The 15,969-nt window shown below is 32.2% G+C and overlaps 1 protein-coding gene across 1 annotated transcript; it reads left to right on the top strand.

The window, feature by feature from the left end:
* Window positions 1-6,185: 6,185 nt before the first annotated feature.
* LOC138328415 (E3 ubiquitin-protein ligase XIAP-like) lies at window positions 6,186-10,282 on the top strand. Its single transcript, XM_069275218.1, has 3 exons — window positions 6,186-7,569; window positions 7,701-7,793; window positions 8,235-10,282. Exons 1-3 carry the CDS (start codon window positions 7,440-7,442, stop codon window positions 8,414-8,416), a joined length of 405 nt encoding a protein of 134 aa, XP_069131319.1. The 5' UTR covers window positions 6,186-7,439; the 3' UTR covers window positions 8,417-10,282.
* The last annotated feature ends 5,687 nt before the right edge of the window (window positions 10,283-15,969 follow it).

Genomic DNA, 15,969 nt, shown 5'->3' with positions numbered 1-15,969 from the left:
ATTTCTAAGCCATTCGACAGAGTCTGGCACAAATGTCTTATAATTAAAATAAAATCATATGGGTAATTTTGATTGGGTAACCTATTGTCCTGGTTAGAAAAATTACTTAAGAGAAAGACCATATCAAAAAACGTATTTATAAAACAATTCTTCTTCTGATATTGTATATGATATAGTAGAAGATGTCCCTCAAGGCTCAATTCTTGGACCACTTCTTTTCCTTATTTATATAAATGATTTAGCTGACTGATTACTTCTTAATCAAACTTCAATTCAACCAACACGTTTTATTCTCGCTGATGACACTACCCTTATAAAAGTCATACATCTTCATGTCGTGAATTAAAGAAATCAGACATTTACATAGGGATTTAGATAAATTTCAAATCGAATGGGCAAAAAACGTGGCTTGTTTTCTTTTAATCCTAATAAAACTGAGGGTAATTTTTATATCAAAATTTTGATAACATTGACAAATATTTTGGACTTAATTTTTTGATGGAACATTTTTAGAATTTTAGTAGTTTTCATAGACATTTTGAGGTCATTTTAATTCAAATGCTAAATGGTCTGATCACATCAATGAAATTTATAAATCTCAATGTTATAAAAAAAAAAAAAAAAAAAAAAAAAAATAATAAATAATAATAATAATATCCTAAGGAAAATCAAATCTATGTTTTTTTTAAGCATTGATGCTCTTTTAAGAATTTATAAGTCTTTTATTTTACCTGTTCCTTGAATATGCATGTGAAGTTTGGGACGGGATGTTCTCAGGCTAATTATTAGCGGATTACCGTGTTATACTAGAAATGAATCATTATATTTTGAAACAAATTTGGAACCCCTTTCAGACAGAAGAGCTAAAAGAAAACTACAAACAGTTACTTTATAAGATAAATAACTTATTACCCTTCCTACTTAGGCCATATCATAATCCTTATACTTTAAGAAATTGTGAAAGTTTCCAAATTCCAATTTATCGACTCCACTACAACAAAATCTTTTCTTTCCCACTACTTAAAGATAGCTCGAACAACTTAGATGTTAAAGTTAAATTCTTTAACTCTTTTTCTTCCTTTAAACTAGCTCTTTTCTCAGTCTATATCTTATGAGTCTACCATGTTATTTTAATTATGGAGAAATGAAAATTTAATATTATTCATACCTAAATTAAAGTCATCAGTGTAGTTCTCTATCTAAACGATGCACCTCCCCCCGCTTTCCGTGTAAATTCTGGCGCACCAAATTCAAATATTTGTATAAATTCCTGGTGGCTACAACTTGTGAAAATGCTAAACCATTTCTTTTTTATTTTTTTTGTATGTTAAAAAATTTGCAGCTGCCCATACAGAATTTGCTGCCAAGTGTTAATTGATTTAGTTTTACAAGAAAATTTAAATTTTATTTATTTATGGTATTGAAAAACTTGGCTTTGGATGTCAAACTGTCTTGTTTTTGAACTTGTGCATTCATTTAGATAAGTCCTGCTGTAGATTTGGAATTCTACATATATATTATAATACCATATTATATATCTTGTTGTTCAAATCACTCTGAACATAATATAACACGTAATTATGTAATTATACCTTTAGAAATGTTTGTCATCACATGTAAAATATTATTATGTTGATTGGAAAAGAAAGGCTCTAGTTGGAAAAAACTGACCTAATACATGTTTGTAACAATTATGACAAATAAGATATGTTTAAAAGTCAAAGGGTAACAGTGAACCGGTCCAAGGTACCATTAAATCGATCAGCACCAGCCTAGTAGACTGTTTTGAGGCGGGTGACTGTCCAGGGTTGCCCAACTGCTAGTGGAAGCAGTCCCATCAGGCATAACTGAGCTGGTTTGCACAACTCCCCGGCCTGAAGGTACTAGTTAATTCAGGAATTCATTACAATCTTTGGCATGAAATTGTAAGCCCAATTTTAAACCCATTCCTACATCAGGTTCAAAGCGGCGTTTGTGACGATTTGGGGCTGTTTCAGTATCATGCACTAAAAGACAAAAGATAATCATTAGGGAATTTGTTGCGCCTTGGGCAGCTTTTGTCAAAACCTGCCCCAATTTGTTGAAGATAAACATTTTTCTGTTGTTAACGGGCAGTTGGGTAATGTAAGAAAAACAAAAGAGTGTGAAGATAAATGACATTGATATGTGGACGGATGCTTTTTACTATTTTCATTTTCCAGTCTATATATCTGCCCATCCCGTGAGTGATGATTTTCTGGTTGTTAAAGTATATGCATACAGTTAAGTTAGGGGCCAGGAGAACTGGGGGACTGACATGAAAATTTTATGACGAACAGTTTCGCCTTAAAAAGGTTTCGTACACAATTCATTGCGATGGTGGATCAAGGTTGTACCAGGAGTTGTGGTCTCCTCTAAATGTAAGGATATTCAGGAAGTTAGTAAAGTAAACAATACTTGGTCATAAAACAAACAGATGTCTTTAAATTCATGTTAAGACTAAATGAAATAGTTGAATATGCCATCTGCCTATCCTCAATTATTACCAGAGTTGTTAAGTTTAAGTTAATACGAGGTATATTATCAGTGGTTAGTAGTCGTGTATTTAATATTCCAGCTCGCCTTTTACAATTGTTGAACCACCAAGCCCAATAAGTTAATACATTTTTGTGGTGAATGAATGTAGCACAGGTTAATTCATGTGAGTTTAACGGCATAAGGCTTGAAATGTATAGGATTTGATGACCGAATTTTTCAGTATATGTATCCCCTACCAATAGACTGGAGTTGTCAGCCCATTTTTACCTCGCCATAATCTGGCTGGGTGAAGGTTTATTTAACAGTTACAACTGATTCCATTGAGAATACATTAGCCAGATAGGGTCCTTGCCAATGGTAGTGAGGAGTTGGTGTTACAATATGAGACCTCCAGAAATAACTGATAAAGAACTAAGTTTTGTTTTTCGGACAATGTTCACATGAGTCGGAATAGTTAAATCCTGTTTTTTGTATCGTTTGCAGCATTTGTAACTAGCACAGAAAGAGTTTCTTCTCCTTTTGGGCGAATTAGGCACTTGCTGGTGCTTTAGTTTTAAGCAAATTAAGTTTGTAATTGTTTGGGGCACGGTTTCGTTAAGTTTGGTGCTTGCAGCCAGGACAATCATAAAATCAAAAAAAAAAAAAAAAAAAAAAAAATTGAATACAAATTTAATTGATTGATTTAGTTTTGCTATGCATCCAATGATTGTATATGTTTGGAGGAAGAGTTTGAATATTGCTGGTTTTATTTGTGGTCGCCCTAATACGCCCAAATTTTGGTTGGGTCGGTGTCCTCTTTTATGCGATTTGCATAATTTTTGTGCGTACATTTGTTTGGTTACGCTTCCAGCAGAGCAATTGGCTCATTTTGACATCTGCTCTTCCTCATATTTGTTATTTTGGCACTTATTTGTATGGTGCATCTTGTTATTTTTAGCATTTTATATGCCATTTTTGATATGGCTTGGCACTTATTTGTAGTGCATCTTGTTATTTTAGCATTTTATATGCCATTTTTGATATGGCTTTACGCAGCAAATTTATTTTTTATATTTGGCCATTTTTTCTTGGAATTGTCCTGACTGTAACGCATTTCTTCATTTTGGCGGTGTTTCACTTGGAGCAACAGAAAATGCTGATATAGAATTTGTAAGTCTATTATATACAACAGCTTCTATTTTGTGGAATTTCCTGTTCCCAGTTTCCATTTTAATATTAGCTGTTTTTAATTCTCATGTTGAAGCTTTGGCCAACTTCTGCCATTCCTATTAGGTTAAAAATATATTCAAATATAGTTTAATATTTCCATTGAATGCTAAGTATTATTATGAAGGTTGTTATTGATTGAATATTGATTGGATATTTTCAATTAAAATTAAGTCTTGGTAAATATCAATTTTGTGTTTGTCTTCTATTTGATAAATGGAATTATGACGACATAATGTTGCAATATTGACAGCCGTGCCTATGTTTATATTTAAGTAACAAGTCTTTCCCGCTAACTTAGTAGAGTAGGTAGTGTTTCCCACAGCCCCGAATAGCATGGCGCCGAGCCGTGCCCTTTTTACCTGACGCCATGCCCCTATGACATAACGCTGGGCCCTGTTTGTCCCCAGTACACTTCTACTAAACTACCAGAATACCAGGTAGTGGCTTGTTAATTAAGTAAACAAAAGAAGTGTGACCACTCCCTGACCCCCTGACCAACACCCCAGTGGCCCTAATTAGCAGCCTTGGGCTATTTCCACCTTGGCTTGTGGTGTCACTTTCAGGTCTGTGTATTACGTAAGCTGAAGTCAAGCAGCCGATCGGCAGCCTAGAAAACGATCAGCTGGCCTTTCAATAAGTTTTATGACTACAGCTAGTGAGCATTACTTCAAAAACAAATACTGCTTACAACTGTAAATGATTTACTCACGTTTTTAATGTTAAATAGGCCTATCTATATCGGATGGATGTCACAAGACTTGCAATCGTAATGGCCGCCATTTTGGGTGTATTGTAATAGTAGATCCGGAGGTATTGAATTTCAGGATTTTACTAATATTCACGTTTTTAAAAATGAAAACGGTATTATTTTTTTTAGAATTTCGGTGTGAATTTATTTTTAGAAAAGATATCTTAATAATAATAAAATTATTAATAGCAAAGTAATTAAAATAAATCAAATTAAAAAGAAATCAACTTTTTTCTCTATCAGATTAAATTGAAATATTTCGCATACTACTCTAACACTTATCTGTATTTTCTTAATTTAGTGCTTGTAAATTTAGAACATTATTTTAATTAATTGTCCATTATTATGAAACATGTTATCTTATTCAAATCAATACAGTATTTTTAATATGTAAATAAAGATATATATTAAAATAAAGGTAATTGGATTGAAATAAAGGAATACATTTTGAATTTTCCCATTCTTTTAATTAATATAAATGAAATTTAGATCTTTATTGTGAATCAATTATAGTCATGATCATATGATCTGCAGATTACAATTTTCAAAATCATTTTTTTCACTCAGAATAATTAAATAGATGTCCTGATATTACTTAGCAACACAGAGAGTTTAAAGCATTTAAATGATATTAAGTTGAACCAGAATTAAATAAACAACAAGACAGTTTTAAAAGATTTCCCCTTGTATTGGAAGTTGTCGATATAACCTTTGTGCCCCTCTGATGGTTATTTATCGCGGTCAAGGTGCCCTTTTCAAAACCCAGCACCATGCCCTTTTTTTTCCTGTGGGAAACACTAGTAGGTACATATATAATACACGTCGGAGATCTCTGACAGTCAGATTTCAGACCACATACCAGAAGGGAGGTACGTAGAGCATATAACAGAGAAAAGGTATGTATACTCAATTTAAGAGACAGTATTGGATAAGGAGGATATTAACAAACACTGAATTAATATTCTAGTTTCTTAACTGGTACATATAGTTCTTGTACATGTTTTAAAACAAAATTCTATGGTAAGATCATTTATTTCCAAAAAATATACGAGGAAAAGAAATACGGGAATACTTTGACTTTTCAAATGTGTATATGCAAATTATCATATTCCCTCATACTTTCACGTGTAATACTGACTGGTCTTATGCAAAACACTCATGTCGCCTGAGGCTTTCTTTCATACTTTCACGTGTAATACTGGCTGGTCTAATGAAATACTCTCATGTCGCCTGAATCTGTAATACAGCCTCGTGACGACACGACGTCAACAAAATGTCTATTCTACGATGGCCGAAAACGGACTGACAGAATTGTGTTACTAGTAACACGTTTTCGTCAGCAAAATATGTACGTACAGTTTTTGTGTCAAAAACCTATAGTTATAGGGATGCTATAGTAGTACATATTTTGTTGACGAAAACCTGTTGTTATGATAGTAGTAGATTTGGCTGTACACGAAATGTGTACATGACAAAAACGTGTAGTTTTGAAATCTACTGAATCCATTTACCAATTAACATTCCTTTTTTCTGTGATTGATTTTTACACGGTCATATTTATCAAGTAAATTATAAGAAGTAAAATTCACAACAATAAAAATTTCTTAGCATAGGTTATTATGAGGGTGGTTATGATGATATACAATAATCTTATTTATCATTTACCAAATTCATCAGAGTATTCCAAACGAAATTTTATCATTTCTGTTAAGAACGTATGATTTGTTTTACACTATTAGTGCTAATTGTTTGAGCTTATAAGTTGTATAATATAAAGTTGATAGATGTATGAGAATTTGAATTTCAACTGTATTACATGATCACACATAGACGTAATGCATGTAAATAAGGGAAACAACATAAACAGGTTATGCCGAAAAGTTATTCAAATACATTTGCCATTACTGCGCAAAAAAAATTGACATGGTATTTGTTCTTCTGTTATCTATTATAAACCAAAAGGTGTGCTGAATTAAACTGTTGGAATCATTGAAATGGACGGACAAACATGTATGATGGGTTATAAACATTAGTTACAACACAGAACTTATGCATTGTGAAATTCTTCTTTTTTAAGCGTTTCGTATGTGTAGATGGAACACATACCTGCACAAATCGCTTGCAATTAACAATAACACTGTAAATATGTAAATGAAATAGTAGACTACAACAGCAACTGATGGTTTGTCCTCTTTCCTTTGCACTGCAGATGTAATAATAATTATTTTGGCAGTACTGCCAGGTCTTATTTGTACTTGCAAAATTAAAACGTATGCATTGTAAGTATTGCAATTCTCAAAATGTTGGAATACTGAAATACATTATGTACTGGAAAAGAACAGATATTTAAATGAGGCATATGCAATGTACCCCAATTGTTCTGTTTGAAAGAACAACCATTTTCTTATTGATATGATATGTTTTAAAGACAATAATTGTAAAATTAATTCTGCAAGATTTCTTACATTCTCAAACAACCCATTATGGAATTATGGCTTTAATTTAACGTGTATATGGTCAAAACGGCAAAATTCCTATACAATCCAACATTTTGTCATATAATAGCTCAAAAACGGGCAAACGGACATAATTATGTATTTATCTTCCATATTCTTCTATGGTAAGATAATTTATTTCCAAAAAATATACGAGAAAAAGAAATACGGGAATACTTTGACTTTTCAAATGTGTATATCTTTATAATCGTCATATAAAACAATTCTACAAACAACAGTGTAATGTTTTGACAAATTTTGCATATGAGAAATTGCTAAAGATAATGTAAATTTTATTTGCAAATCTGAAAACTCCTTGGGTGTAGGTTGAAGGAGACTTAAACCGATAAGAAGATAGCATCTATAAAATTATATCTATTCCCTCTAGATAATTAACATTAGTGGTTAGTGTCTACCAATGCATCCTTAGGTTATTTCAGTTTAATATATATGTACAAATTTTCTTTTACATGCAGCTCTCGATGTCGATGATACCAAACCAGGACTACTCGTTTGATCGTCAAACCGTTACCCGTGCCATGGACATGGGCTACACGACGGAGACGATAAGAAAGGCTATTCAGATGTTCTTTGGGAAAGGTAAGCGATTAACCGTTACAATAACCAGAGCACTATTAACATATAAATAATGTACGGATTTTTCTTGTAACTATACAAAATAACAATGTTTGACGATCAGTTTAATGATTCTACGAATATCATGGTTACAGAGTTTAACAAGCCCCTGCAGTGCCTAATAGATATGAAGGATATTGAAGAGAAGATAAAACAGAAAATGACAGAGGATGAAAGGATACAAAGAGGTCTGTATCACCTTTATTCATTAAAACAGTGATTTATGCTGCTTATACATATACAGATATATGTCAGCATCAGTGACAGTGAACTTTTAGGTAAAACAAAACACTACTTATATCCATATGTGCACATAAAAATGGTATAACACTGATGGTCCAAACCTGTCGTAAGTCATTTGACATTTTTTTCAATAATCCTGTGTACTTTAGGATAGAATTTTGCTATCCATACTAATTATACTCAAATCTGTGTACATTTTAGTTTATTTGATTATGCAGGAGAAACGTTCGTATTCTCCTCTTTAATATAATTAGCGGAAAGAAATATTACAATTTACATCCTTCCCTTGGTGTAGACAAGTCGTACTATTCAGGCTGATCGTTTTGTTTTGTCCAAAGTGTTCTATAAACGATCACTGTTTATTAAATTGTGTTAATGTTTTACAGAGGCCGAAATAGAAGATCTTCGTATGCGTTTGAAATGCAAAGTGTGTTTGGAAAATGAGTTGGAGATGGTTTTCTTGCCCTGTTGCCATCTATGTACCTGTGTAGACTGTGAGACTCTTCTCACAAAGTGTCCAATTTGTCGGGAACAAAAGACGGGTAAAAATAACAGTATGATTTCCTAAGTTATATGACATATCTATACGCAATCTAGACCAAGTTATAAACAATTATGATAGTAATGTGTTGTGATACTTGGCGGACATTTATTTGTGGAATGGTTGACTTTGCTCATCATTCGAGACTTTTCTATGCATTATCATAATATCCATATATATTCCTGAACTTCAAAAACTTTCATTGGCAAAACATTTAAACAAAAGGACTGGACATCAGGCATTTTCATATGACTGGTATTTTTGATTGGTCGATACGTTAATGCAACATCAAAGTCGAAATCAGTGGCGGAAAGCACGGAGCTTACTAGAGTGAGTCCAGACAGGAGAAATCTGGATACATACGGTCAGGCGGGTAAATAAGGGCAGTTCTTTTAAAGTTATATGTGCCGTAATTTTCATACTTAAGAATCAAGGAGAGGTTTTATTATGTCATTTACCACAAAAGAGAGTTAGAATACTAAAAATGCATAGGTTTTAGTTTTACAAAGTTATGCAACTGCTCAAAATGAATTTTGGCAGAACTGGTAAAACTCACAAAATAATGTCTACAATGAAATGTGTGTACTAGTGAAACCAAGAAGCCAAGTTATGGCCTACAGTTTCATTTATCATTTTACAGCGATATTAAGTGACTTCTGATGTGTTTCCAATGTGTTTAGAACACAATGATGTATGGGTGATAAATATAAAAAAATAAATTGTATAGAATATGTTTTTGTTACCTTTGGCAAACAAATAATATAGATGGCAACTCGTATATAATCAAGCAAAAGTTAATGTATATATATATATATATATATATAGAAAAAAAATGCACAAACGACGAAGTCTTCGTTAAGCATTAGCGCTTTCACTTTATCTTCAGATGCTTACATGGTAACAATAACAACAACAATACATGATGACGTCATAGGTTTGTTGACGTCACAATATATAAAGGGGAGGTAAGTCTTAAATTAGACTATTTAGTTTAGGTTTAAATAATTTGATAAAATACTTTTCTTTCTCTTTTCTTTCTAAAGTAGTGTCTGTGTACATTTTGTAAAATGGAAATATTTTAAAGTTCTTTTGTCCACATACATCAAGATGTTCACTTAGTTTGATTTTCCTATATTCAGGAGAATGTATATGTTGTTTGTGAACGCGGACCCTGCCTCTTAATTGGTCTCCTGTTTCTCCAATATAGTACTCATTACAACCTGGGCACGTAATTACATAAAGTACATTCTGTGTATTACATGTCATAGATGAATTAATTGTAAATGTTTGTAAATTGTAAATATATATATATATAAACAAGATTGTCTTAAACTGATAAAATATCTTCAAAAGGATTCTTGTACGCATGTCTTATTCTAATTTACAATACTATTTAAGAAAACCAAATTTAAAAGATCATCTCAACGACATTTCCAAAATACGAATCTCTGCGCGCAATCTTAATGAAGAAAAGGGCCGTTACCGAAACATTCCACAACATTGAAGAATAATAATGATGTTGAAGATGAATTTCATTTTGTTTTAAAATGCCCATGTAACTCTGATTTCCGTAAAAAATGAAAAACTATTATTTCAAAAATCCGAGTATGTATAAACTAATACATATTAATGTATCAAACTACAGATCTTAACAAAATACATCAAAGCTCCTAACTGAAATAGATCTTTATCAATTAATTAGTTATACTCTTCCGAATGTAATACTGTTTACCTTTATGTTTGTATTGCATTGTATACCATTTTCAAGAATGTCATGTATTATGTATGTGGGTATGTCCAACTGATGAGTCAACAGACTCAAAGGTAATAAAAACTTAAACTTGGTAGCGATCATACTGACTGTATTCCACATACATGTACATGCAGATGTCTTAATAAACAAAAGCGAATCCTACATGGTTGTCTTAGAGTTCTACTTCACAAGACCTAATAAGGCAACACGGTTACCCATATGAATATAAAGAATATAATATCCTTTAAAGTGTACGTATATTTCTCCGGCTATTATTCCAATACTTTATTTAGCTAAGAAATGGTTACATACTGAACACTTTTAGGATAATTAATAATTTCCTGTGAACAAAGTTTCAATAATTATCCTACTATGCTATGTAATGCACATGTAACTGTATTTGGTATACTTAGTAAAACATCGTTATTGGTGGCTGCGTTGCAACATTGTCCCGTTATTGTTTGAAATCTTATCCTTCTAAAAATAAAATGTTTAAAATGACCGGGCGCGGCGGGCATGGTAATGCCTATTTTTGGGAGGCCAGGGGATAAGATATCCTTGGTGCAATAACCTGTGTCAAATTACATCGAAGAGATATCTCCTTAGATGTGACGTCATAATCGATTATAATGGACGTTTATAGTGTAAATAGACGTTCATTGACGTCAGGATAATTTATTGTGATGTCATATATCGGCAAGGAAGGCAGCAAATGTACTGTGATCAATGAGGGAGGATCAACTTCATTAGAACAGAAAACAGACAATCGGGAACTATTTCATCTTCTGGTAAATAAACCTTCATATCATACTGCCATAGGACCATAAATGCATTGTTTTATTCCGAATACGCCCGTACTCTTCCCCAGTAAATGTATATTGGAAATCACACTGCCATCAGGACCAAATATGCATAATACATGTCACATCTAAGTTTGTATGTTTCATTCTTACATATACCATTCCCCAGTATTGAAGATCCCTGCTATATATGCTAGGTTACTTCTAAGATGTTATGAGTTTTAGGCAAGATGATGTGGTAGAAAAGAGAATAAAAGGTTGGACTAGAGGAAGGATGAGTGGAATCGAAAGAGGGTGAGGGGTCAAATTGGTAGACACATTGACATATGTAGAGACAATTTATTCACATTATTGAATGTCACTGTACATGGATGTGTTGCTGGTGTGATTTATTTAACATTGATATTACGTTTTGCATTTGTTTTATTTCCAAATACATTATACATTTACTATCAAAATGTGTAGTCTAAGGGAGATAACTACAACACGCCTAAACATGTTTACTATAACAAGTATTAGCTTCCCAAAAAGCTAAGTGGGCTACGCGGAAGCTTAACCCTTTGATTGGGCAGTGAATAAAAATAAAACAATGATATGACGATATTTTTTTGCAATTTTAATTGTTCTGTTGAAAGCCATTTTATAATTTGTGAACTTGTGTTAGTGCAAGGTATCCAGGTCTAGTACAGACGAACAGTTTCAATAATGCTTTTGCTAATAACAAAATAAAAAAGAGTTTTATGCAGTGAATGCTAAGCTCAGAGAAAAGGCAAAGAGAATGTTGAACTTAATCTCTATGTTTTGTGTTTTTCTATGTTCCGTTTTCATTCCGCTTTTAGTAGAAAAAGGAATGAATACAGCTAGAACTGCCACACACACCAAACATTGTAAGCTGATGTGCAAGCTTTATGAATTATTTAAGATTATTTTAACAGTTTCTTGAGCTCCTTATTAAAATCAGAGATATATTGTTAGTTGTCAATTGCTAATTTTAACTCTGATAAGTTATATTGATGTCGACTTAAGTATCACTGTACCAAAATATACAAACGGTTTACAAAGCGTAAGGGTACTTTTCCTGTAGCTGGATAGTTTTTTTCACGACGACAAAAAAGTAACATGAGATTAGCAGCTTATATTAAGACTTTCTCAGTTGCAAACTGCAAGTAGTAAACATAAAATTAAAAAAAAAACAAGATAGACACGCATGCTCTAATAATTATGTGAGGACGAAAAAAATACAATTCTAAAAGAATATTAATGTTTATTGATAAACAAACGCGATATTACAACCGATTCCAAATATTGCTGGGGAATTTAACTTGATACAAAACAAAGAAGCAAACGGCGGGTTATCAATTCATTTTTTAGCTTGCAACTTTTGAGAAAACATATTTTGTAACTTTACCTTACTGACTATTCAGTACTGAAAATCTCGATTATTGTGATTAAATCGTGACCGTTACTAACAATGTTAAATGATGGCAACACAAGCTAAACCAATCAATTTAAGTTAATTTTCCGTTATGACGTGTAGTTAAAGGGAGATAACTGTGGAATACTTAGAACATATTTAATAGAATACAACTCATTTCATAGGAATGTGCATAAATTCATTTTCCCCAAAACAACACTTAGTTTGTTCGCCAACTATCGAAAAGAAAGATTTAAAGAAACTATTATTGTTTAACAAATAAGTCCACAGTTAAAATAAAATGCCAAACAAAATACTCGATATATCTGATGCAAACACTGTCTACACAGTAACAAACACTAGTCTGTAAGAATTATACATATTTACTTTTAAACTGGTTTATATTTTTTCGTGACCTACGATTATAAGAAGAACCAAGCCATTTATACCAATTTTGACTGAAAAGTGTCATGACATATTTATTTTTATCAAATTTTTTTTCTCGGCTAAAAAGTATCCTCACAGGTTTGTTTTATTAAAAAAGTATTTGCCCGACTCTTTTCGATTTAAATGTGCCATGACATTTAAAAACAAATAATGAGAGGCCGCTCTCGACCATCGTATTGAAGAGACATAGTAACTTGATTTCTTTTACTCTTTTATTTAATAGATTCGTTATGATAATACAACAATCGTTATCATCGATCACAGGTTGTTTTAAATCCATTTCAACCATCAGCAATAAATTTTGTTGGTTATATTTTCAACCTTTTGGTAAAGAAATATATATTTTTGGGTGATGTTCAAAACTAAACTTTCCTTACGTTCGTATATAAACATCCTCGATACTCCAGGGGTTTCTATCACTTACGGTCTCTTCAGATCGTAAGTGATAGGAACCCTGAAATATCGAGGATGCAGTATAATCAGCAGACCAAAAACGGAAAATCTGTTACAGAAATACATTTTCCCTCTTCTGAAATGGGGGTTAAAATAAAAAAAAAAATGTCTCTGTTATTTCAATCAAATTCGCTTTTTTTCACATTGCATAATTAATAGTTACTAAAACAGTTGGCTGTGTCCTTAAGGCCTTTACTTCAGTCATATTACATATCATGATAATATACGTATAAGGTATTTAATGACCTTAAACAGATGGCGAGATATGGAATTGGAACAACCATGTTATGAAAGTTTACCATTATAACAATAATGTATTAAAAGGGATGTCTTGTTTCATAGATTAATAATTACAATAAATGAAATACATCCTTGATCTGCCAGTGGTTACTTCCACTCTCAGTCTGTCACCACTGACTATACGTCATTGTGAATCTGAAGTCATTTCAGGAGAAAATAAACTGACCAATCACAGGTCTAGCGCGTGTACAAAGACTTACTCTGAAGATTACAGAGAGCTTCGACCAACAAAGTCATACAGTGTACTGTTATTCGATTATGATGATGCATAATAAAGGATCAAACTAACTGGCTTATTTGTTGTCACACTTAGAACCGTCAGATTTGCTACGACATAATCCAGGTGTGGATGAGTACCTGTAACACCTGGCATATCAAGGATGACAGTACATCTACATATACAGTAATAAGGTGACGTGTTATGTTTACCTGATCAATCGAGAAAATGTCTCTTTTATATTATCATTGACTATGATTATTAATATATTTTTCAAATTAAGGATGTTTAACTGAAGTAAATACGACAATAAATATCATTCGTTTGGTTTAAATTGATTAATTGACGAAAATTACGAAGATGCATTTAACGTTATATGTGTCATGAATGGGCGAAAAATTTTTAAGTTATTTTTTTCTTCAGTGATCTATATAGCTATAATTTCTATAATCATTATGTTTGATGGATTAAGTCCGACTTGTATGATTTGTATGAATTCTTTTGATTTGTATGATATGTATGATTTGTTTGATTTTGAATGCTTTGTTTTGATTTGTATGATTTGTTTGATTTGTATTTTTTGTATGATTTGTATGATTTGTATGATTTGTATGATGTCTTATATACATTAATAACAACACAGGCGAAATTCTTGTTTTTATGCCTTATGTATGTTTATATGGAAACATATCTACAGAAGTCCCTTTACAATTACTAATAACACTGTGAAAATGTGGACTGATATTGTAAACCACATTTTGGCTTCATGTTTCGACCGTTGGTTATCATTTCACCGCACTGTAGACGTACATAAAATGAATTTTGGCAGTATTGCCAAAATGTATTATTTTGGCAGTATTGCCAAAATGTATTATTTTGGCAGTATTGCCAAAATTATTATTTTGGCAGTATTGCCAAAATGTATTTAATACAAAATGTGTCTGTGTAAAATAGAAAAAAATATGTATTGTTGGTATAATTTTCAACATTTTGATGGTGAATGAGATTAAAAGCTCTTGATCGATCAGTAAGGACACTAACATATATAATTTATATTATCAAAATTAAATTTTGAAAAAAGTATAATTAAAGCAGGATTGAACGTTATAAAATGCCACCGTTGGAAAAAATACACGTTTTATGTTGCAATATTGACAGCGATGTCTATATTTAGTAACAGGTGTTTCCCGCTAAATTAGTAGAGTATGTAAATAATACACGTCTGAGATCTCGGCCAGACAGATTTTAGAGCACATACCAGAAGGGAGGTAGAGCAGATAACAGAGAAAAGGTATGTATACTATATGTAAGAGACAGTATTGATGGTGGCATATTCCCGCCAACACTTAATGTTTAGCGAGATAATTATCTCGCCAAACAAATCCGATAAAACGACTTATTATGATAATTAAGTCGACTTCCCTTAATAATTAAGTCGACTTATTGTGATAACTATGTCGACTTGTCATGATGATTAAGGCAACATTTTATTATAATTTTCTCGCTAAACTTATAATCATAAGTCAATCTAATTAAAACCAGAACTCTACGCTCCAGGTCAAGCTTCCTAAAGTATCAGAGCGTATTCGAAGTTCTGGTTTTAATCATGTTGCTAATAAGTCGACTTAGCATGTTACTTATCTTGCTGAGGCGACATAAATGACTAAATCTGACACAAGAACAAATATACAGTCGAAACTCGTTATCTCGAAATTCAACGGACCAACGAAAATAATTCGACTCATCCGGAATTCGACTTAAACGTAATGTCATTAGGTTTGATCAGAACGTGGTTTTTAACGGTCCTTATCTTATGGCTATTACAGCCAGGTACATGCCTATTACGGTGATTAGCATAGTATCATGATTTTCTAACTTATAAGGTTTGTATTAAATCTTTTAGTTATATGTTTTTCAGATGTTTTGGGATTTTTTTAAATAAATAAAAAAAGTTGAATTACGATAATATGATCGTCACGATAATAGGCAAACATCCTGATTTCCCGTAGGTGGTTATACTGACTTCAATGGTTCATACATCAAACTTATACGGAATAAAATTAGCTGAACAAATAAAATTATGGTATTTCAAAATAATATAGCAAAATAAACAATAGTTTTCACCTACCGTAAGCAGACTACACTCTCCGTTACCGGCTCTCATACATGTTCACTGATACTGGTTAATATAAATTA

This window comes from Argopecten irradians, chromosome 7, assembly GCF_041381155.1.
Source record: "Argopecten irradians isolate NY chromosome 7, Ai_NY, whole genome shotgun sequence".
NCBI lineage: Eukaryota > Metazoa > Mollusca > Bivalvia > Pectinida > Pectinidae > Argopecten > Argopecten irradians.
The sequence above is the reverse complement of the archived record's forward strand: the minus strand, read 5'-3'. Positions and strand labels throughout refer to the sequence as shown.